The following is a 25,817-nucleotide window of genomic DNA, read 5'->3' on the forward strand; positions in this document are numbered from 1 at the left end:
TTAAATTCAGCAAGTTGTCTTTAAAAAAAAAAAAAAACACCTTTCTGAAACAGATCCAACTCACACAGTACATGAAACAGGTCTGAATATATTCAATGAGACTTAGTTTTTAAGTCCCTTGGGAATTTTCAAATGACAGTGTTTGTGAAGCCAGATGTCCTTGCACTAGTCTGTTACTGCACCAGGTGTGGGCTGAGGGACAGGCTGTTATTTGTAAGTTCTGATGGCCAGGCTTCTGCCTCTGTTCTCTCTTCCTCCACTTACTTGTCTTGTCTTGGAATGGCTGTGCGTGTACTGAGGAGCTGACTGTACTCACAGCCTTTGTGTTGATTTCCTGGCAGTCATCCACTGTAACAACTCTACCTGTCCTGAAAAGCCTTACATCAAAAATCTCGCCTATACTTCATTTAATTGCCTTATTCTCTCCCCTGATTACCACCAGATTTCACATCATGGGACCTTTTTACCGCATATTCACAGAATACTAAATACCACGTAGCAGCAGAACATTAGGATCTATGTATCTAAACTGAGGGATGGAGAAAGGCAATTGAATAACAACCTAGAATCTTTTTTTTTTTTTTTCATTAAGACATTTTTCTCTTTAAGTGCCTAAGAATTCAAAGAAGAAATGGCATGGGATATCAAATATAAAAACACATTGCATAGTTGTCCCAAGAGGACATCTTTGAAAATTTTCTCTTAATTTAGAAATGCTTAATGCTTCTGCCTACTTAGGCAGAGGTGAGAATCCAAATAACAAACTCACCCCTGGAATGTACTGAGTAACAATCTGTCAATCTAGCTCTTTTCCAGTATCTATTTTATAGTTTAGAGTTTACCTACTTTAAAAAATACAAAAAGTCATTTGATAAGATTTGTTAAAAAAACAATCAAACAATACATAGTAAAACAAGAGCAGATCTAAAAAGGTAGAGCTATTCCTAACTTCCTTAATTCAACTAGGAACAATTTCAATCAGTGACAAAACACAGGCTAGAAAATGCCAAATCAGTATGCCTTCATCAAGGCAAGATGGTAAAATGCAAATACCATATTCATTACAGAAGAGGGGTAGAGACATTTGGCTAAAAGCACCTACTGGCAACTTTAATCCAGTTTCTAGGAAGTAATATATCTACCCTCTCCTGGAGAAACAAACTAGAGTCAAGATCAATTGGTTTTGTCCTCATTGTGGTGTGACTTGCCACATGTTCGTTCTAATAATGAACTGCCTTTAATTAGAAAAACAGGGCTTAAGTGCCAGCAAGCTCCCATCTGCAGCCGCTATCAGGAAAACAGCTGGCAAACAGCTGCCACAGCATGAAAACCACAGGGGAGAGGCCGCGGTGTGGCTTCTGAGGCTCGCACACACTGACGTCGGGAGGTTGCTTCACGAGATTTTAGAGCAAGAACTAAGTAAGGGATAGAGAGATCATTAATGGAGGCAGGTTCAATTGTACCTAAATCTCATGATACTATCTCTTGGGCCTTTGATTCTACTCAAGTGTGCTGAAGTTTCATATGCTTTAACAGACTACCTTCAAATGGTAACACAGTTAGCAGATTAACTGGATGTGCAATACTTTTAGTTATATTTTTGCTGAGATGGAAAAAGTGTTTCAACTGCCTTTAAAGATTCAGTCATGCTTCTGGCTTTAATAGAGCTCCTTAAAAAGGAAGAAAATAGGAGCCTCAATCTTCATTACCAAATAGGACATAAAATGGTTCCATGAGTGGACAGTAGTTCACTTTGCAGAGACAAGACCTATGCCTGAAGATTCAAATCATATAAAGTGATTAGACATGTCATATTTCAGATCATTAGCATTCAAGCTAAAGGAATGTACCAGCTCTTTAAAGGAGAGATTGGCCTTCTCCTTGGTTTCCCTTACTTACCTGATGTACTACTTCCCCGGTCTGAACTGTTGTAGGATCCTCCAGTATTCTGGTCATATGACTGGTTGTATGGGATAGTCGGAGCAATTGTGTCATTTGCACGATAATCTGGACATTTCAGATGGGAAAAAAAAAGTTACACATTTATTTTGGTGCCTCAATCATTTACCAAGGATTAAGCTTTTAAATTATCATATTGATCACTTGCTAAGATGGACATGTGTTTAGGATGAAACGTCAAGAAAAAATGAAGATCTTTAAACATGTCTACTTTAAGATATGTAAACTACAAACTCTCTGTGTCTTCTTTACATGAATCAGGCTAAACATAAGTGTGAATGAATCCTACCAGGGACTATGTCTTTTCTTTAAAACACTTATAAATCGGCTAAGGCATAAGTCAGCTTTGCTTGACTTCTTATCTTTAAAAATATGGTAACAAAATAATTTTAATAACAATAAATTGAGAAAATGTCCTATCTGTGAATCATTAAAAAAGAATAAAACATAAACCTGAAACTTGCCAGGAAGATTATGTCTAATTAAAAATACAGATAAGAAGACGAAGTATCTCAGTCTTCCACAAATACTTCTGCTTGCTTAGGGAGAGGTGAAAATCTGAGTGAAAGACTCACCCCTGGAATGTACTGAGAAATAGTCTATCAGTCTAGCTGCATTCCAGTATCTTTATTATAGCTTGACATACCAAGTCTGTTTATAAGCAGTATAAACAATATATCACAGCTCTGAAATATTTGTACAGAGGACTGTCAGACTGTTCCAAAGTCCACAATAAAACCGTATACTCTGCAGGAATAATATGACAATAGTTTGAATTCCCACTGTAAACTCTCTGATTACAGAACCTCTCCTATTCATCTTTGCCATGAACTCATGTATTATGCTAAGTGAAAAAAGTCACATGGAGAAAGACAAATATTGCATTGATATCACTTATAGTTGTAATCTAAAAACTTCAACAAGCTAGTGAATATAACAAAAAGAAGCAGATTCACAGATAGAACAAACTAGTGGTTATCAGCGGGGAGAGGATAAGGGGAGGGGCATACAGGTAAGGGACTAATACCTTTATTATATATAAATAAGCTACAAGGATATACTGTTCAACACAAGGAATGTAGCCAGTATTATATAACTATAAATGGAGTGTAACCTTTAAAAATTGTGAATGACTACATTGTACACCTGTAACTGCTGCAAGAGTGTACCTCAACTATACTTCAAGAAAAAAATGGCTAGAAAATATCTACTGAATTGGGTTATTATACCAATCAAATGTTTTCTTAAACTGGGAATAAAGCAAGATGGCTGACTTATTAAAGTAAAACATATAACACTATCTCTTGGTAATTTCCAACTGCAATACATTTAGCTTTGAAAAAAACATTTCCAACTCAAGCCTAAAAAGAAAGAAATCTGTGTTTCTAATTATCTGCAATTAAAGGTATCCTTTACGGGGACACTCATACGAAACTGTCCTCACTTATTCAAATTAGAGCATTCCCTGTATTTCTAGAGGTATAATTTTGTAAATCATGTTATTAAAGCAGTAACCTAAAGGAACTACAAAGAAATCAAATACCTATCCCTTCCAACTCACCCATTTTACAATAGAGAAACACTCCCCTCAGGCCATAAAATACTATTCTGCAGTTATAAGTTAACACTGAACTCAATTTACGTTAGGTTCTATCCTGACAGACTTCAATCAGGTCAAAGAAATTTAGGGTCTAAAATCATACATTGCAGCAGTCTTAGTAACCACAAGAGGTAGGAGAAATATAAAAAATTGAACCACTTCTCCAGTTCAAGCTTAATTTTTTTTTTCAGTTTGATATAAAAATGCCACTCATTTATATGACCATGTAGAAGCAATTATCTTCCATTCTCGAGTGGAAAGAATGGGAGAGTCTATTTATTTAAAAGGTGAGGTATTGTGACGGCTGTACGTCTGCCTTATGAATAAAAGATTCTGTCCGGAGCAATCCCTCACCTACGATTAAATTTAAATTAATCTCAAAACCATTTGGAAATACTTATATATTATTATAAAATCAATTTTCCAAGGTTATTGTTGTGCTAATTAACTTTTCAACACTGGAAATTTTGAAACCAAAGAAATCAGAAAACCTTAGTGACAAAAGACGGATCTCACTCGTGAGTTCCAGACAAGCGTTGGCATGTGGTGCTGACGGGCTGAGGAAGCCAATACAGAAAACGGTGGGAATAAGGGCAAGTCTCCTCACCTTTGTTCAGTTTGTTCTGCTCCACGATGTTATACTGAATCGGTGCCACTTCTTGTTTCTGCTGTCCGGGTGGCTTCCAGAGCTTCTCGCCAGAGTCTCCACTGCCATTGTTCATGTTGTTGCTGAGGTTTGACTGGATGAGCTGGGTGGTGGCATAAGGGGTGGGCTGCCCTGATGGATTGACAAAACGCCCATCCTTCAGATTTGGGCTATTGAAGGTTTTCATCTCATTGATTTTGTTACTAAGGTCCACATCACCATAAACAGTTGACTCAGGGAGCATCAGATTTGTTTGTTTGTTATCCAGTTGGTTGTTATAATTTGCTATACAATCAGCTACGTGCAATGGAGAGGAAAAGGAAAAAGTCATTCCGCATGGTTATTCGTTTTAAATTTCTTTGTAAGAAGCTTTGTGAGTCACAGTAAAATTGTTATATAAAGTATAAATGGGCTTAAATATGATGAATAAAAAGGACCACGTATTCTTATGTCCTTTCTAAAGAACAGAATCAAATGTTCTTTCAAAAAAAAATTCAGGGAGTAAGAGAGGACATATAATTTATATGGAGACTAAATAATTCTGAACTTCAGTTACTGTTATGTAGTTTATAAATAATGAACTCAATTTAAGTAATTTTCCTTTAACAATCACATTAATGGGAAAGGCACTAAGAGAATATATACATGAATATCTTTATGTGCCAAGTTTATATTTTCTAATCTGGAATTACTATTTGGAATTACTATTACTAATTTCTAATCTGGAACTATTTGAAGTTACTAGCTAGCTGTTAAAGCAACAGAACAAGGCTAATAGGTTTAGTCCAGACCTTCTCCCTCCCCCAAAAAACCTCTGCCCTCAGATCAGATAACTTGAGATTTCAATATTGTACAAAATACCTCTATTCAAAAAAATGAGGAACAGAGGTAAAGTGATAGTAAACAATACTCAGGAGAATTTTATTAGTTTTTTCCTTTGGTCACGCAAGATAATCATTATCAAGAAAAGCTATTATATAGTCATTTTGCATGGTTTCATAATGATACCTCAAGATATATAAAATGACAATAATGATGGCCAAATGAATCATAGGACCCAGGGCAACTTAATCAAATAACACCTGTAATAATCTGTCTAATATTTCAATTTCACTCTAATTTAAGAGTGAAATAAGTAGTATATAGAGACAGAAATACTTAAGATCTGCATTTGAAAATATTAAAATAACAGGAAGAACTAAAATCATCATTTAAAACTAAAATATTATTTAAATAAAAATTTAGTTACATTATAATAGTAAAAATACCACTATTTTATGCATAGTGGCTACAACATTAACAAGTTCACATTGAGGATGAGTTTTCGACTAAATCGTAAGAATTGATGAATTAATATGGCTACTACTGAAGATGTAAAAATGAATATAGTTTTAAGAAAAATTGGCAACTTCTCGACCCTAATGAATTTAATTACCTTGTATTTTAACAACAAAAATCAGGGATCAGAGATATTTAATTAATCTGGCTTTTAGTAATTTTATTTCTAATTTTTAGGTATTAAGCTTCATGTAAGAGTTGTTAAAATATTTTTAATGGCAATATAGTTTTGGCAATCTCATTTTTCTTTGCCAGTATTTCCATATGAGTGCTATCCAACAGAACTTTCTGAGATGAACATGTTCTATTTTGTACTCTCTAATACAATAGCCACATGTGGCTACTGAGCACTCAGAATGTGGCTAGTGCATATGAGGAACTGGATTTTAAATGATATTTTATTTAAATAGACACCTGAAGCCAGAGGCTACCATGCTGGATGAAGAGCTCTTCATATTAATTTACAAAAATGTTTTCACTTTCTTCTCTTATTGGCCTCAGCATAATCTTTCTTTTACTTATAATTATGCGAGCACTTCTCTGCCTAGATAACTAGAACACTGACCTCTGAAGAATAGGGACTTGCTCACATGATTGCATCATTTTCATATCCAAATTCAATGGAGACTACAATTTGTTCTTTACGGTACATCATAATTTTTACTTAAATGCCATATTTTATTTTCCTTTTTCTTAATTCCATGGGTTATTCTTATAGTCATATATTTTGATTCTTCATGACTCTTCCAATATTTCCTGTACTGTGAATGCATCCTGAAAGGTTTTTTTTTAAGAATTACTTACAATTTTGTTTATTCTTTTAAATATTACATACTCTACATCCAAAGTTTACTGTCATGTTTTAGCATGAAATTTTATCAAGTCATTCACCACACATATTTCTGAACCCCAAAGACACAATTAGTATTAGCATACTACTACTACTAAGTCACTTAAGTCGTGCCCGACTCTGTGCGACCCCACAGACAGCAGCCCACCAGGCTCTGCCATCCCTGGGATTCTCCAGGCAAGAACACCGGAGTGGGTTGCCATTTCCTTCTCCAATGCATGAAAGTGAAAAGTGAAAGTGAAGTTGCTCAGTTGTGTTTGACTCTTCGGGACCCCATGGACTGCAGCCCACCAGGCTCCTCTGTCCATGGGATTTTCCAGGCAAGAGTACTGGAGTGGGTTGCCATTGCCTTCTCCAAGTATTAGCATACACAGCTGCAAAAGGTATATATTTCTTGTATCTTACAAAAATTTACTATTATACAATAACATTTTTGAATTTCAGTTAGCTTTAATTTAAAATTATTTTTTTTGCCATCATATAATTATTCTTATTGTTGTTGTTACTGCCATTAAAAATTTGGATCCCTCAGACTATATATTTGTTGGTTGGTCTTTTGATTTGCTTTGCCCTCAAAATCTTTAAAATAAATACTCTAAATAACTACAATCTACTAAAAATATAATTACACACATTTTTATGAGGATAACTACTTCTACAGAATTTCATTTTTCCTTATTTGCTATTTATTCTAGAATTTATATCCTCCATTCTCCCTTCACATACTGGGAAACATTTTTGGGTGCAGAGTGAGGTGTGGAGATCTAAGGATGGAGAACATAACTTGAATCAGGCTAATTTGCTAAACAGTGGTTAATATTTCATGAACATATTGATTAAATTTCCTTTCCAACTTAGGGAGAAAAAAGGGAAGTTATTTCCTCATGGCCTGTTTCTAACAATGCCGAGCTTGTGTATCAAGCTATCTCTGTGCCTCTAACCTGGGCGACTATACGTGGTCAAGTTGCTGTCACTGTTCCCATTGCCTGCCGTGCAGCAATTGATGGAGCAGTCATTGTGATTGTTCCCAGTGTTAGGCCATGTGTCTGCCAGCCATGGCTGTGTGGCAGGTTCACTGATGTTGAGAAGTCCTGGCCTAAAGAAAAAAAAAGCATGTATAAAAGCAAGTGTTATATAAGTAGCAAATAACATTGCCTATTCTGAATTCCAACCCATTCTTCATCTTATTATCCTCACAAATAATTTGGTCAATTATGCTGAAAGATATTATCATTCTTTTTATTTTATAGACAAGGCAAGTAAAATGTACTGTTCTGAGACAACCTCAGTTTATATAGCCATTACACTGTAAACAGGCAGAGACTTAAGTTTCTAATGCTTTACTGCTTCTTCAGTCACAGACTAAAAACCAAACATGGACTCTAAAAAGGTGAGGTGAGGTGAGGTGAAGTTGCTCGGTCGTGTCCGACTCTTTGCAATCCCTTGGACTGTAACCTACTAGGCTTCTCCGTCCATGGGATTCTCCAGGCAAGAATACTGGAGTGGATTGCCATTTCCTTCTCCAGGGGATCTTCCCGACTCAGGGATTGAACCCAGGTCTCCCGCATTGGAGGCAGACGCTTTAACCTCTGAGCCACCAGGGAAGATTCTAAAAAGGTGGATACTTGTATTTTTCAGTGTTTTAATAGCTTACAGAATACTCAAGTTAAGAGAGTTTGCATTTCTTAGTTTTTGACCCATTAAAAAACCCATTAAATTCTTCTCACAATTTCATTAAAAAATGGAACAAGCTCTTTACTTAGATAAAGGAACCTTCACAGTAAGCACATTTGCATACTTTTCTCCAAAACCATGTCTCAGAGAGAGTGCGTCTTGGGCTCTGTGACATTTTGTGGAGAGCCTCATCAGTGTTTCAGTCCACAGTTCTGTAAGCTTGTCAACAATTTCTGATGGTGACAATGTAAAATGCCATAAATCCCTATATAAACAAAAGAAAGCTACTGAATTAAATCTGGTAAAACAGTGATGTCCACTGTAAGAAATATGAGTGTTAATGTTTTTTTTTTGGAACAACAGATGTTAATCCTCTTTCACTCTGTACTGGGAATGCAAAGTACATCAGCAGTTACTAATGGGAAGCCTGAACCACCAGTGCCAGAGACACAGACATAAGTTCAGCAGTGGCAGTCCTGAGGTCCTCTTCCAACCTTGACTCCAACTGATAATTCAGCAAAAGAGGTGATGATGCAGGAATATTGTCAGATCCACAAGAAACAGACCGGCACTGCAGATTCGGAAAAGCTTTCCTTCATGGTTTCATTTTCTTTGTTAAAATGTAAAAACCATGCTTCTCATTTAGCTGGGAAGAACCTGACATTTAACTTGTGTGTGTGTGGAATGTGTGTGTGTGTGCGCGCTCAGTCGTGTCTGACTCTTGGAAACCCCTACTGGAGCCCAGGCTCCTCTGTGCATGGGATTTCCCAGGCAAGAATACTGGAGCGGGTTGCCATGGCCTCCTTCCGGGTATCTTCCCAAGCAAGGGATGGAACCCTCATCTCCTATGTCTTCTGTGCAGGCAGGCAGATTCTCTACACCTAGTGCCACTGGGAAGCCCATCAGAGTCACTGTCATGGTTTCCATTCTGACATACCGTCAACCAAGGAAACTCCAGATGCAAATGATGATTACTTGAGGAACAATTCACTTCAAATGAAAATATGGATTTATAATTTATATAACTGTATACCTATGTATGTATTCATGTGTATACACGTATCTGTAATAAAAATGAATACTTACCTTTTGTTTATAATGTGTGAGGCACTGACTTCTTTATATATATTATTAACTCCTTCTAATAATCTACAGACTAGTTACTATTATTATCCAGATTTTACAGATTAGGAAATGGAATTGCCTGAGAGAGGATAAGAAATGTGTTGATGGGTATAGAAAGTGAGTGAGTGACAGAGTTGGGATTCAAATACTGGTAGGTTGTCTGTAGAATCGACACTGCAAACCAGGAAGCTATAAACGCATGTACTGAAGAGTGATTAAATTCCTAAAAACCCTTGCTGCTGCTGTTGCTAAGTCACTTTGGTCGTGTCCGACTCTGTGCGACCCCAGAGACAGCAGCCCACCAGGCTCCCCCGTCCCTGGGACTCTCCAGGCAAGATCACTGGAGTGGGTTGCCATTTCCTTCTCCAAGGCATGAAAGTGAAAAGTGTAAGTAAGTTGCTCAGTCATGTCCAACTCCTAGCCTTCTTAAACATTCCTAATAAAAGGAAGAGTGAGGGAATGTCTGAAGTCTTCAGAATAATGTAAAAACTGGACAAATTCACTGTTAAAACTGTTGATAAAAACATGCTTTGAAGAGCGATGTGGCTGACCTGTTAAAATTTAAAATATTTAAATGCAAGCTGTATCACAGATATCTGGAGCCTTTGGAATTGATGTTGGTTACAGAAAGTCTGCATCTAGTCGTCTTTAGCTTTTCTTATTCTCTCTTAAACCTAAACCAACTGTGTTATCACTTTTGAAGTTATTAAAAATAAATCTCCATATTTGACACTAGAAATATTAGAGTATGTTTGAAGTACGGGTCAAGTGGAAATTTTCCACAGCTTGACTTACATGGTTCAAAAGGAATAGACGGTATTTTTATGCTACTATGATTCCCTCAGAAAAGCACTTTTAAAAGTAAATGTTTTGATATCATCAGAGGCTGAAAGAATTTTTCATATGTATCAAGTTTTCCAACAGGAAGTGGGATTAACAATTCACATCCTGGCATTCGGTTCAGACTTGTGTTTGGAATGCTAATTAGTGAAGAAGGTTGAGTCATGATTACTGGCCCATAATGAATCTTAAAATGACATATGTATATCTCAGAGACCTCTAAGCAAGTCAAAGTCATATGTAGTTATTTTTATAAGGGTGTTAGCGTCCTTAAAAACTAAAAATCTCATAAGATATCTTTATGCATTGAAGCTGATCTAGTCTGTATGGGACAGATTTAGCTATCCCACAATAAGAAATGAAGCGGAAGCAAAACACAATGCTGGTTACAGTGATTAATATGTGTTGAACATATTATATAATGTTACCATATTATAGATATGTAAATACAATCATATTATACACATATATCCATGTTAGTTATATTTTCATGTTAATACATCTAAACTTTGTCTCTTTCTTCCTTGTCTTCAAAAAGGTATTATTAAAGAAAGGAAGATACTAGGGCTTGCAAAAACTGTATTTAACCTCCATTTTATATTAAGGGGACAGTTTTGTGTCACAAAAGAAAAGAGGGAAAATGAACTTAAACTCAATTCATCTGCTCCTCCTACTCCAGAAATTCTACTCACTCACTCCAAACACACACACACACGCACACGCACACGCACACACACACACACATGCACGCGTGCAAACAAACCTATTTGAACTCCTAAACGACATAATAAAATACTAGAGGGTCCAGGAGCTGAGGAAAATAGAGAAGGGGCCTAGCAACAAGGGCTGCCTATAGGCTGTCTCCTCTTTCGACATCCTGAAGAGTTTTGAAGCCCAGTAAGAAGCGAGGGATAGATCTGAAAGTGGCCAGTCCTTTAGAGAGAAGCAAGGCCTGAGTTCTGCTTCTTTCTCACCTTCTGTGGCCAGGAAATGTGCTATAGGCATTCTTGATCTGGTTGGTCTGACTTTCCTACTCTCTTCTTCAGGCTTTCTCTGCCTTTTCCTGGTCTGTGCTGTGGTTTGGATTTTAACTAGCTTCACCAACCACCCCTCCATGACCCCAGAATTGGAGATTGGGATATTTGAAAATAGGAAAACAAATGAACAGACATAGTCACTTAATATTTACATGATTCTCACTGGATTACATTGCAAGTCCTTTGTCCTTTTCAAGTTGAGAAGAGGTTTCTTTGCTTAATCGTAATCCTCATTTTCACTTTTCTGTGAACAGCTAATTCACACTTTTGAGAATCAAGAGAGCTCTCTGGTTCTCCTTCTTTCTCAGTCTTCTCCTTTATCAGAGGACAATGTCCAGGGCCCCAAACTTTCTCTCAAGTCATCAAGGACTGAACTGAAATCTGACATTTATTTATTTGGTAAGCCATCCCACTCTTCTTTAGATACTTTTTGGTGATATTTTTAAAGATTAATAACTCATATATTGAATTTATGGATCTAATCTAATAAATTACATTTACTGCATTACAAAAATTCATGTATTCAATTATTAATTCATAAATCACATAGGCTCTAACCCTAGGATCTCACATTCTATTGTGGGAAACAATCATTAAAGCCAGGAGTTAGTAAACTATTTCTATAAAGGCTCAGAGGGTAAACATCTTGGCTTTTTGAGATATATACTTTTTGTTTCAACTACTCAGCTCTGTTATTCTAGTGGGAAAGCAGTCTTGGGCAACATGTAAACAAGTGAGTCCAGCTGTATTTGAATAAATCTTTACTTACAAAAACAAGTGGCACACCAAATTCAGACACAGAGCCATAATTTGCTGACCCCTGATATAAATAAGAGATAATTGTATTACCTCATATCAGGTGCTTGGAGAAGGGAATGGCAACCCACTCCAGTATTCTTGCCTGGAAGAATCCATGGACAGAGAAAGCCTGGTGGGATACAGCCCATGGGGTCGCAAAGAGTTGGACACGACTGAGCAACTAACACACACACACACACACACACACACACACACACATTAGATGCTTAACTTTGGTATTGATATAGAACAAAGAGTTCATGGAGGACACAGCAGGCGAACCTCAGCAAACTGACAAGGGGAGGAGGGACATATTCCAGGCTAATATAATAAGGACATATAGAGAATGCAGTATTGGTGACTGTTAGATGGGTTGACAGAGTGACTTATAGCATGTGGCACCAAGAAGTATGAAGGGGGGGCTGCAAGTCCCTGGAGGTTGTGGGCTTCATGTGCATTGCCCAGTTTGGACTTGCTATTTTAAATATGGTGGGTTCTATTGAAAAATGGGATCTCCAGAGGCTCAGAGCCATGATCAATATGTATTTCAAAATTGCATTCCGGCTCCACTGGGCAAGGGGAATTAACAGGAAACAGTGCTAACGAAGGCAGATGAAGGCAAGATTGCTGGGAATGTTTGTAACAGATCAGGTTCAGAAGATTGAACCTGAAACAACACAGCGATAGTGAAAGGAGAAAAAGGTAGGATTAAGGAAATACAGTAACAGAGGCAGGAAGGGAGGATGATGACATTGCGACTTAGGTGTCATAAACCAGATGTGGTGGGAGGTCCACAGAGGGCTCACAGAACCTGAGAGGCCTGAGGGAATTCAGTGTTTAGGGACACATCAGAAAAGTGAGTACAGGGGTCCAACTCACTGTTCATTGTCTTACTATACTGGATCATGAAACACACATACAACACACAGAGAACACACACACACGCTTACAAATACTTAGTAAACTGGATCACGGGACACACATACAACACACACACATTCCCAAATAGCTAGCGAGACCTCTTCCTCACGGCATTCCTGATCTGCTTACCCTGTTCTATTTTTCCAAAGCACTCACAACTGCTTCTACTATACAGCTGACTTTTAAAAAAAATGCTTATTATTAATCTTCCATCTCCCCCACTAAATGTAAGGTTCAGAAGGACAGGAACTTGTATTGACTTTGCTCACTGAAGCAGCCTCGACAACTAGAATAGTGCCTGTCACATTGTAGGTATTCAATAAATAGAGTTGATGAATAAATAATTTAAAATTGTGTATACAACTGCCATTTTGAGCCCTGACTCTAATATCTTTATTCAACTGTTGCCTCTATAACATTCTAGCATCTTTTGTCATTTGGTAAAAAGATTATTTCTATTTGGTATTGAAAATAAATCCATTTCGCTGCTATACTATTTTTACATTCAAAAGGTTAATTCTATTTGATGATGCTTTCCAAATGGAACTTTGTAATTGCTCAGTCTGGCTGAAGAAACTATCATTTGGTAATGAGAGATCCCTGCCCACCATGTCCTTCTTGATAATTTGGTCTACTTGGGTTCTAAATTCCCTTTGATCAGGAACCATACTTTATACATGTGTAAAATAAAACCATATTTTATACATGTGTATGTGTGTGTATGTGTGTAAGAGACACAACACGTCTGTGCACCTGCCCATGCACAGAGGCTGGTGCAGAACACACAGAAGATGCTCAATAAGCATTTTCCTATGCTCTGATTAATGAGAAAGCTGATGTCTATAGCCATGAATATATACGTGCAGAGAGGTGGTGGTACCATCAGGCATTCCAGATTTATCCATGAGAGAATGTTCTTACGCCAAAGGCTGTTTCATGAATGTCTAGGCTATGATTTAGATAGGATTTCCCTGGTTGCAAAAACATGCCCTGGTTTAATTCCTGAATCAAGTGGATTTATTCCTATGAAGACCCCCCTTGCTGTGGGGTCTTTCAGTGGCTAGCTTTGTTTCACAGGTATGAAAACAGGAAGCCAGCAGCAGTTCCCAGAAAAGAAGAGATCAGTGCTTACCGTTAGATTTGTACAGCATTTTACTAAAGATGGTTAGCAGTTTTATGTTTCTTCTTTCTTTTATCACATTTTGTCATACACTAAATTCAGTAATTTTATCATTAGATGGTATGTTCCTCAGATTCAAGGATAATGTTTTATTTTTATCTTTCCCAGGAGCAACTATATTATCTAACTATACAAAGCAGGGCGCTCAATAAGTTAACTGAATTTGAATTATAAAATGGTTTTGGTCGAAAAAATTTTTTTTCTTACCTCCTAAGCTAGAAGTTGCTGTTTTTGAAAAGAAAGAATTATCTTAGAAAATTCTGATGTTTGGCTCATGTAACTTATACCTTCTTTCAGCCCCTTTCAGGCGACTGTCACATCAATTTGTGATTTCTCTGTGAATATATTAAAGTTCACTGAATAATAATTACCAAAAAGTCATAAATGTAGGATTGAGGTTCATTATAATTAGAGGGGAAAAAAAAAATCTCCGTGTTAATAAACTACCTAGATTCTCCTTTTATTTCAACATATTTCCCTGTGAATGGAGACTGATCTATGTTGAATTTATAACAAGAGCAAACAAACAGATATAACCTACAACTTATGAGCCAGTGCTGTGTTCAGCAGGTTTCCAAATGAACACTTTTTCTTTGACAGTATCTGTTAACTAGCTATATTTCTTAATCTTCATAAATGCCATCACTTAATTACTTTAACTCTTTTTAATGATTTGCTAAATCAGCAAGTCTGTCTTTTCTGGTTAAAGTGCTCCCTCTGGTGTTCACTGCCCAAGATGCACCAGCTCCAATCAACTGCATTTGTGTGTTAACATGCTTGGTTCTACAGCAGAGAAAAATGGAGGAGTTCTTGGAGTAGTTCTAAAGATTTAAACACATTTCACCTTTAAGTTAAACCTTTTAAGCAAAGAAAGTGATGTCATCGAGCAAGACAAGAAGAAATATCTGGAAGTTCCCTTAGAATCTAAAAACCAGCAAGATAATTACCTCCCTCCACTGCTCACAGCTTCGCCTCCTCTCTGATAAGTTACTGGAATGTTACAAAAAAACAAAAAGGAACAATTAATAGACATGCTTGCATTTATATATCAAAAGCTATGACATTCAAGAACATCTTTCTCGAATGGAATGCTTTCTCCCTTTCTACTTAGAAGCATTGCAAACACTCATCACAGGAAATAGATTTCTGATTCAACTAGTATTTTTTTTAAGATGATATAGAATTAAATGTTATTCTTATTTTCTTAATGTGTTAACAAGTTTGAAAACTAAGGAGAAGCAAACTTCAATATACTCTTATTAAACATAATAACTATTACACATTTGTACATTCACATTCTCAGATTTCTATCTTGAATTTATTATTAGATCATGTAATTTCATGATTTTATATAAGTGGAATCTTACATTTTGGAAAATAAAAACCTACCAGACCATTTCCCCAGAAATATGAGTACCAGTAAGACGGATATAAATGTGAAAATAAACCTTTCTCTCCACACACAAAGCTGTATGCCAAGTTGTGACTATTAATTAATGCGACCTATGTTTTATTGTGGTTTGAGAAAATATTTCTCATTATATTTTCATCAGACATGTATACATAGTGAAAATATATTTTAATGGCCCTGAAAGCATTCTCAGCTTAATAAGTTATGGATATAAAATTTAGCCATGACAAAAAAAGATGTGCACATAGTTGTCAAGGGGTTAAAATATTAGCTTTTCTGTATATACAGACACATTTTCTAAGAACAAATGTGTTTCTAAAAGCTGCCAAGTTCTGCTACTTAGAAGAACTCCAAACTGGGAGTCTGTTAAGGAGAGATAACTGCATCCAGTGATTATAATAACTGGATTAAAACCGAGAAAGGAGGACCACAGGTACATTTTTACTAAAGGTGATGTGAAAGCAGAGGACCCTCTTTGAAAGAAACTGAATAGAACAGAATATTAGGACTTGGACTTAGGGAAAATGAAAAGTTTTATCTTTCAAATGTGCTGTGTATTTTGGTTACCTTTAAGAATGTTGATTCTATGAACAGAGAATTGCTTGGGAGAGAAAATTTTGTTGGAAATCCAGAAAGCTTAAGTTAAGGGGGAAAAAAATGCAACTGCCAAGTCTAAAATAATCAACTGATCATTAGCATGTTAAATCATGCTGAGGGTAGAAACAGTTTGCCTATCTAATGAAACTCATGCAAACAAGGCTCAGATGCACTGTGGAATCAAGAATAAACAGCTGCACTGAAGGGTGACGAGCAACACCAACCGCTTCTACTTCAAGTGCGTGCCGGTATGAGTAAATGAAGTACTGTCTCCATCGTAAGTCCTTCCCCCCAGCTTACTGCAGAAAATGAGATAAAAACAGCAACACAATAGTACAACACATGCCGAACTAACAAAGGAAAGGAGGAGGGGAAGCGCAAATATATACCTGTTGGTGTGAAGGTAAAAGACGGGACTGAAAAATCAAAACAAAATATAAACCAGTTATTAAGCTGAAGAGAGAAAGGGAACATATCACATTAGTATAAATCAAGCAGACAGCTGAACATAAAACAAATGTAAATAACTAAGCCAGTCGTTCTGACGCTCTGATAGTGAATAAAACTGAATCTGAGGGTCTCTGCAGGTACCATTTCGAAGCATCTGACATTCTAGGATGGGAGGGGGGTGGGGACTGTGCTGGGTTAGCCTGCGGATGACCCCTGCTTTTAGTAATAGAGACTTGGCTCACGGCTTTGGTACAAACAGGGATCCTCTACTATTAATCACTTCCAAACACTGGATAATGGGTTCTTAAACAAGTATTATCAGGGTCTTGCCTAACCTTATCTAGAAATCTGAAAGTAAATGCTTATTAAAGTGGACTAACTAATATAATAGGTGCACGTGAGCATTCATCACCTAGAGAGAGACAGTGATACAGAGAGAGGGAAGGGGAGAACAAATGACATAAAGACAGAAAGAAAAGTAGAAAGAAGACCGAAAGAAGAAGAAAGGAAAAAGACCGAAAGAAAAGGAGGGAGGGAAGAAGACAGAAAGAAAGGAAGAAAGAAAAGGGAAGGAAGGAAGAAAGCAAGCAAAGAAAAACTGGAACAAAGAAAACCATAAAGCTGAACTGTTTCGCTGGCAAGCAATGCCTGATGCCTTAATATAAAGAGTGTTTTGCTACATCTTTATCATCATAGAAATTTGTGAGTGGACAGACTATACAGGGGTTTAGCTTTAATTCTGCTATTATAGTTTATACCTAGAAGCGTTCTAGAAGTAGGCTGAGCATTTAAAAATAATAGCACATCAAAAGCTAAACAATAGAACAATAATGCTCCTCTGAAAATCTTCACTCTCTGCAGTCATAAATCTTAATCTAATCAATAATGCCTGAAATTGAACTGCAGACCTCAAACGTGGCATTCTTGCCTCCCCCACTTGTCCTATCTTCTCCCATTCCTGGCTGTTGGATAACACCAGAGTTATTTCTATGACATTTCATAGAGGGAGGAGGCTGACTTTTTTTTTCCCAAGCTCTTCACATTAATTTAAAGTAAACACTGCCCTGGTAAAGAAAGCAAGAGAATCTACATTACTCCTTGAAGACTAAAATTTGCTTTTAAGAAATCCTTAATACACACAAACTAGAATACTGATTGCTTATCATGGATCAAAAAGCTGCCAAAAATGTATTTTCCACTTCATATTTGAATGTCTATAAGAAATTTACTTTAGGATTAGAGCACTGGGGTTGCAGACTTGAATGCCATAGCATCCATTACAACTGTCACTTCTTACCAAACCATTTTATCTCTGAGCATACTAGGAAGGAAAAAAAAACACAAAACTCTCAGTGCTGGGGATCCAGTTTATACACTGTCTTCTTTCGCTGCATAGCAGTCTCTGTCTTAAGAATTCTATTGTGTTTTCTTTCAGTCAGGTCTTTTCAGAGAGTCAATGTAATTTAGCTACAATCAAAAATTCAGAGCAATAGTAACTCGTCCTCATAAAAAATATAAAAGACATACATTTGAAAGTAAAGGTACTCAAGTAAGAATGGAGTGCCTGAACATTAATTTGCAATCACAAGGACACAGGGAAAAAATGAAAGGTCCTTGTCAGTACTCCTAGCCAACTGCTAACCTCAGTTTAAGGAATGGAAGAAGAGATGAAAAGAGGTCCATCTAAATGAAATTTTTACAGCTGGTTCACCAAAGGACAACTTAATTCTCAAAGCTTCCAGTAATAAAATAAATCATTTTATCCAGTGATGCTGGTGCACTATGTGGACAAAGGGTACAAGCAGAGGGAATACCTACAGATAAAGGTAGGGGGAAAATGTTAAAAATGCTCACTATTACCCAAAGTCAAACCCTGGCTTGATGTTTCATAGGGCAGTAGGCTCTTTCACATGGATTTATTTTAAATATTTCACTTCATTTTTTCTTAGGCTGACCAGCATTGTTTCGGGCACAGTCAATTTAAGATTTCAGAATTCACTTTTTAAAATTGCATAGAACCAGAAATATGAAAAAGTGCCAAAAAGGCAGAGTGAGGAAAGCAGAATCAAATGCTCACCAATTACATTTGTGATTATGTTCTATGATTTCTGCTTAACACGAGCTAGTTAAAAGGACAATATTAGTGTAATAGGTTTTGCAGAAAGAGCGCATAGGCATTTTCAAGCATGCTTACAGTGCATTAGTAAGAGAAAAGAAACATTTCAGAAGGGAAGAAGGTTTCATGTCACATATTTAGGTTTCAAAACTAGAGAGAGCATTCCATTGTTACAACTGCACAGCTATCACACTCATGGTAATAAAAATTATAAAATTCCTAGAAACTCAAAAGATTCTATATCTAGATATTAGTCACTTTTCCTCATTCAAATGGGATTTCAGAACACAACGCCCAACAGCCCGCCTGTGCCCTGCTCCACAACACACAGACACCCACAAACCCCTTCTCTGCCTTATTTTTGGGGCAAAGGTTTTATATGGTAATGCGTGGCCCTGACACTGTTCTTTGAATGTGTGATGAGCACTTAGTCTCTTCGCAGTAACCTCTCAGTCCCCATTTTCCATTTCACAGGCAGGGATACCGACATTTTTGTTTTAATATTGACATAGGACACATATCTGAAAAAAACATATTTAAGGACGATAATGCTAAGGCAAATGTGTGTACATAAGGAGACTGCTGTGGAGCCATGGGCCAGAGGCACGTTCATCGATTTCCACAGTGTGGGTGATGAATTTGTGTTGACTTTCTTGCCAAGACCCCTTGTGACCGAGAGCACAAATATTTTAGACTGCTATCTCAGACTGTTTCACAAACTCAGAGGGATAGTAAGTAGGACTTTTCATTGAGAAAAGGTCTAACTAGCTCTAACAAATTCTGACTTTGCCATATCAATGCTCAGAGAAATGGCATGGCCAAGCCACGTGGGAAATGTTCATTTAGGAAATATGTAGACAATTCTTTTCTTAAGGAGTGTGATGGTGGGAGTGGGTATTTACTAGTCATCCTCTTAAAATCTGCTTTGCAGCAAAAGTATTGTCTTAGACTTATAGACTCTATAACTAGGGTGGATGTATACCCTGTCATCCAAAAACCAAGACAATTTTGAGACCCAAAGGAGCACTGTCAATAATTTGGTTGGACTAAAGACATAAAGTGGGCCTGTGGGCTGAAAACTTACAATCACCTTGTTGATAGCCCAGAGTTGATGAAGATATTTGAGGAGAGAAGGGGACAAGGATTATCTGTCTGAGAGTGATAAAAAACTCATCAGGAAATGAAAAATATGAACCACCAATCTGCAGACTTTGAGAATATGTGGAAAAAGTGTCTGCGAATCCTTCAGCTCATTTGACTCCATAAAATTATAAATAACTTTAGCCAAATAAACTTTAACTGCAGATACATTTTTAACAAAATCATCGTTGTCCATCAACAGTATATACGTAGTCAGCTCTGCAACTTTAAACATAACAATAAAAAAGTACTAAGTGTTCTCTCTCTGCAAACTGAAGCATATTATTCATTCATGCATTTGATATTCACTAAGAAACAATTATTTTATAAATAATCAGAAATACAATTATTTATAAATAATCTCTTTCGCTTCACAAAGGGGAATGATGCTCCCTTTAAAGTTGTATGACAGTCCAAAGCTTGGATCTGTAATTCCTGAGACGTGGAGATTAAAAATTTTCCTCCAGGATATAAAGCAATAAAGTAATTCCCTAAGAGAACAAGGGAATGGTATCACCACCAAGTGAAGACCTACCCTGGTGAAACATATTTTAAAGAAATTGAGCTTGAAACAGATAAGTCCTATTGTAGTACTGATATCCAAGTGGAGTTTATACCTAGACATTGCAATAAAATAAAAGCAGTTTTGTAAATTTTTATATGTTAAAATAATAATATAGGATATATAATCAAGGATAACTTAGAGTCATATATTGAAAACAAGAGTTATGTAAAACATGAAAAATTTAGGAAAGGTAATACCTTTTCTGATACCCGCGTAAGTACTAGCCAGCCCATTTCTCTTCTTTCGGTGTCGATAGAGCCAGATGCTAAAAACCATAAGGATGATCCAACAGGCAGCCCCGATTCCTGCAATGAATGCCGGCTGCTTCACTACGTCTGAGATCTGCTGAGCAAGGCTGACTTGGTCCTCAGGTGACACGGGGTTTCCATGAGAATCTGAAAAAGCCATCTTTGGGTTCATTGGGGTTTAAAACGCAGTGAGACAATAAGCACATGCTTATATACATAAAGTGGCCATCATTATGTTGTTAATTTTTGGACAATAATTTCTGCTTTTTGTTGTAACGTGCACCATTGTCAATTAAAAGAGTTCATGGGATTTGGGGCAAGATTATATTCACTTTATTTATTTGAATTCAAAACAAACACAACAATTTTATGGAATATATTTTAAAACAAAGATAATAGCCCATAATTCCTATATTTTGCTCCAGAAAACTGCAGTTCACCAATGGGATTTTCAGTGCAAACTGAGATAAAATACAAATTACACTTCTTAAAAGTGAAATACTTTACCAAGAATACAAATAAGGAGTATTGACTTGTTTAGTTGCTAAGTTGTATCTGACTCTTTTACGGCCCCATGGACTGTGTGTGTGTGTGTGTGTGTGTGTGTGTATGTGTATCGGCCCCATGGACTGTGTGCATGTGTGTGTGTGTGTGTGTGTGTGTGTGTGTGTATCGGCCCCATGGACTGTGTGTGTGTGTGTGTGTGTGTGTGTGTGTGTGTGTGTGTGTGTATCTCCTCTCCCCCACCCTTGAATAGTCTAAGACGCTTAACTACCTCAGAAACACATTATTTGGAACTATGTTCAGAAGGGTCTATAAAAATTCAGGATCATTAAGAACCAATGAAAAACTGAGATTTTGTTATCACTGAAGGAACTATGAAAAAGTCTTTAAAAAAAGGTGGAATTTTTATTTTCATGTTTCTGGCCACACACCATGTGACTTGTGGGATCTTAGTTCCCCAGCCAGGGCTTAAACCCGGGCCCTCAGCAGTGACAGTGCCGAGTTCTAACCACTGAACTGCCATGGAACTCTTAAAGAAAACTTTCTTTTAAGACAAGAACCATGGCCAGAGACAGCTATAAGAACATTAAATATGGACAAGATTATCAAGTGTCATGAATAGTGGAAAAGGCTCCTATTTTCTCTCAGCTATTTTGATTCAAGAATTTAAGACTAATGGAATTATGGCTATTGAAATTTACTTAGTTCACACTTATGTTTCAACCTACTAAGAGACTTCTGGCTCAAGCCCACCATTTTTCCACGTCACACAGAGCAGTCTTCAAAGTCTATGGAAGCCTGGAAGCTGTTCCTCTGTCGTCAAGGAATAACCTACTTTGTGGGCACTAAGTGATGCCAGTGCTGAGGATGCCCAGCGGCAGAATTCTTACTATCTGTAAGAATTACTTACTATCTGTATCTGCACTCTTAATGTTCTTCCCCTATAATACCTGGTCAAAGGGGAAGGCGTTTGCCTATTTCATTAGAATTGGTGCTTTCTTACAATTGTTAAATCATTTGACTCTAAAATTGTTCTGCTAAAACCACCTGCTTTAAAGTAGAAACATTTTTTCCAGTCCAAAACTTTTTTTTCCAGAAAAATAATTGGAATAACTCATTGTTTATGAATAATATTTCTCAAATATAAAAAAATATAGTTTTTTTCTTATTAAAAGATATTGCTTTCTGATAAGACACTGGCAGGTGAAATAGAAAGCATTCCAAGGCTAAGGAAACAACCGTAGGAAAATAGTCTTTTCTATATAGGGCTAAATTGCTACTCGTGTTGTATATGGGTGTGTTTTTATTTATCTTTTTCTTAAACAGAATTCCAGATTTCATTCTATAGGGTCAAGGCTGAAAAATCTATTTTCACAAGCAGCCTGCCTTCAACTGTTTCTTGACTGAAAGTTTCATTTCATGTTCCAGACTCTTTTATCTATGGTTATCCTAAGAGCACTTCATCCTCGGTAAGTTCACCAAGTGGATCTATTCTTTCTATTTCTAATACGCCCTTTGTATCTGCTAGGTTTATAGATTTCATGGCTATTTGCACAAAGTTAAGTTGGGTGGCTTCAGATTTTATGAAGACAGCTAAGAGGGGTTCCATGCAGGCGACCAGATGGGCTTAACAGAATAAAGTGCGGTGTGACTAATGAATTAAAATGGCCCTTCTATATCTCAGTCTTTGTCTCACTGCAGCTGAGGCTATATTAAGATATGGAAAACTGGCACACATTTATAATTTCAAGAAAATCAATTTGATCCTTAAATCCTATGATTTAAATCTTAAATAAATAAAGTTACACATGGTCCTTTTTTCCAATTCGTTTTTGAAAACCCAGAACTAGAAGTCATATATAATTTAAAAAGTAGACAAATGAAATGACAATGTAAGTTAATACTAACTTTTCACAAAACTAGGCAACTATCTGAGTAAAAAGACCTATGTTTAGACCGTTTTCTCCCATACCTTAAACTGTTTTCTCCCATACACTGCAATAGTCAAGTAATTAAAAAAAAAAGTTGTTTTCTATACTGCTTAAAAATTTGGAATAAATGAACCAGAAATAAAACCATGAAGCTACTCTTTTTTTTTTTTTCACTTAAAAGTTGTGCATATTATAATCTGTTGAAAAAAAAAAAAGTGTTAAGGGTAAAAGATATTCTCAGAATTAAATTCTGGCCCATGTCTGCAGTAGAGGCGACAAGCTCTCCACTAAAGCTTGAAAGGTTCGCTCGTAGCATACAGCTGTCAGGGGGTAACTCCCTAGTCAGGGTCTTAATTTTGCAGTGTTCCCATTCATCTGCTTGGAATCACAAAACTGAGCTCTGTGCAGCAGCGACATGCACAATTTCCAGACACGGTGCCATTTAAACCTTGCCCCACACCGTATGTTTCTTGTCTTCCTTTCTGCTGGCCCAGGGTCAACCTTGGAAGCCACATCAGCCTGAGATTCTCCACGTCTACAATCACTGGACTTCAGGTGGACTCTGTGTTACTTTACAGAAATTCTGCAAGTGTATCTGGTACAGCAGCTAGTATTATCTTGACAGTGGAACATCAACAACAGTTTCCAAATTGGATATAAAGTTCCTTACGTACGCCAACAAAGTTTATTCAAAGTAGAATGTTTCTTAATTTTGTTCTGAGATAATTTCTAAGATGTCATCAATATTACCAACAAGAAACAATACTATGTACTTCTTTGTGATATACGAAGACTCATGTATCTGATTCTTTTTCATAATTTAGCAACTGGCATAAAATACTACTAATGCTTAACTTCTGACCTGGAAGGAACAAAGTTGACTATATGCTTCTCAGTATCATGAAATTTCACTATCATCTCTTAACATCTCTTAACACCTTTTCTCTCCTCCTTCCATTTACAATTTTGTTGCTGTTTTTTGCTGTTGTTTCTTTTAGATTTGACTGGTGACCGTTTGATACTTTGAATTGTATGTGTATGTCTCTATAATGAAGTATGGCAACTAAGTGTTCTGCACTTTTTTTATTCCTCTAACCAGTTTTGAAGCACATTGTACTTTTAACTTTTTAAGTAACCAGCATATGCCATATTTCAATGCTCTTTAACATCTCAGTCTATCTTTTGTTATCACATGCAATATCATTTTAAATAGACAAAAACGGTAAATATAAATTGCATATTGCTCTAAACTTCAAATACTTAGTTTAAGTTTTGCACAGAAATATTTTTTAACCACATCCTTCCTGTTCGCTGAGGCATCCTTTGTTGTTGTTTAGTTGCTAAATCCTGTCCTACTCTTTCGCAGCCCCGTGGACTGTCAGGCTCCTCTGGGCAAGGGATTCTCCAAGCAAGAACACTGGAGCGGGTTGCCATTTCCTTCTCCAGGGGAATCTTCCCTCCCCAGGGACTGAACCTGGGTCTCCTGCATGGCAGACAGATTCGATAGCATGGAGACAGCAGGAAAGTTGAGGAGGCCTCATTGGTGCTCAGTTAATAGTATTTGTTGACAGATGGGAAAAAATTCAATAGGACAGAAAAAGGATGACACTGAACATTTACAGCCTTTTGCTCGAAATACCATTTAAAATGTTCGTTTGGATAAGTTTAAATTTAGTTGTGATATTATAGACAGATAAAATGAAGCTAACAATATTATTTTTGTGATTCTATCGGCACATTCCATAGTCTGTGCAACTCGCACTGGCTGCCTCCACTACGCACCAAGAAGAAAAGGAGGACACTGGGGACAGTGATAAGTCTTCCCAACCAGGTCTGCACTGGCGCTCACCTAACTGGATGAACTGCGGCTCACTCTTCACCCCCGACCCGGCGCCCGTGCTGGCTGCCACCTCTACACTATATCGGATCCCAGGAACCAGTGAGGGAATGACCACAGAGAAGGTGGAGCCATCTACTGTCTTGTTTATATGGTATCGCGTTTCATTGCCCAGACACCAGACCTGTAAGAAGAGCACAACAGTTATGTAAGTTAATATAAAGATCAACATAGTATTGTGGTTTTAGACCTAGACAGAGTTCAGATCTATCGTGAACCTAATATAGGAAGTTTCAAAAGTCATTTTCCCCTAGATCTAGTTCTGAGAAGATGCTTCCTGTCAAACCTAGTGTTAGTAGTACGTTAAAAACCTCTTTGAACTTTCTTATATACTCTTAAAGAATTATATCAAGTGATTCTACAAATGTTTCTACAGAAGATTATACCAGGCGATTCTACAAAGAACCTGGTTCTTATCAACAGGATTTGCTTATTAAAAAAATACACCTAGGTATTATATGCCAGAAAAAGATAAAAGGAACTTGCAAAAACCTGTATACATCCAGATAAAGAACAGTAACTTACCTATCATTCAGTGTTTTCATTTCTACTATGGACTGGGCATAATACCAGATATCACAAAACAAAAATGAGTGGGAAACTGTGTTTCTAATACTTTATTTCAACAGTTCTCAGGGATAAAATTACCTGACGCTGTTACAGCACCATCACTTTTTATGTCAAAACAAGAAGCAGTTGATTTAAAAAGAGAGAGAGTTTCTGAGCAATCTAAACTATCTCGGCATAAGCATGGTTTTTAAAAAGAAAACAAGGACATATTTAGCACATGGAACTCTGCTCAATGTTATGTGGGAGCCTGGATGGCAGGGGGGGTGTTGCAGGAGAATGGATACATGCGTATGTGTGACTGAGTCCCTTGACTGTTCACCTGAAGCTATCACAACATTGTTAACTGGCTACACCCCAATACAATATAAAAAGTTCATAATAAATAAAGAGATGGAGCCAGGACCTATTACAGAAGTCTTT

At 36.9% G+C, this 25,817-nt stretch overlaps 1 protein-coding gene across 7 annotated transcripts in view; it reads right to left on the minus strand.

Moving 5' to 3' along the window:
* Window positions 1-25,817, minus strand: part of ROBO1 (roundabout guidance receptor 1) — a 1,116,119-nt gene that overhangs the window by 36,053 nt on the left and 1,054,249 nt on the right. For 2 of the 7 annotated variants that reach the window (XM_005674780.3, XM_018053813.1), the window contains 7 exons: window positions 24,780-24,951; window positions 20,445-20,642; window positions 16,366-16,392; window positions 14,916-14,958; window positions 7,335-7,489; window positions 4,167-4,502; window positions 1,900-2,007 (listed from right to left, as the gene is read on the minus strand). In XM_005674780.3, coding sequence (XP_005674837.1) covers window positions 1,900-2,007; window positions 4,167-4,502; window positions 7,335-7,489; window positions 14,916-14,958; window positions 16,366-16,392; window positions 20,445-20,642; window positions 24,780-24,951 — 1,039 coding nt within the window. The remainder of the gene's footprint in view (window positions 1-1,899; window positions 2,008-4,166; window positions 4,503-7,334; window positions 7,490-14,915; window positions 14,959-16,365; window positions 16,393-20,444; window positions 20,643-24,779; window positions 24,952-25,817) is intronic. The other 5 variants (XM_005674785.3, XM_013968529.2, XM_005674783.3 and 2 more) reach the window with 3 other exon arrangements.

This window comes from Capra hircus, chromosome 1 (genome assembly GCF_001704415.2).
Source record: "Capra hircus breed San Clemente chromosome 1, ASM170441v1, whole genome shotgun sequence".
NCBI classification, from domain to species: domain Eukaryota; kingdom Metazoa; phylum Chordata; class Mammalia; order Artiodactyla; family Bovidae; genus Capra; species Capra hircus.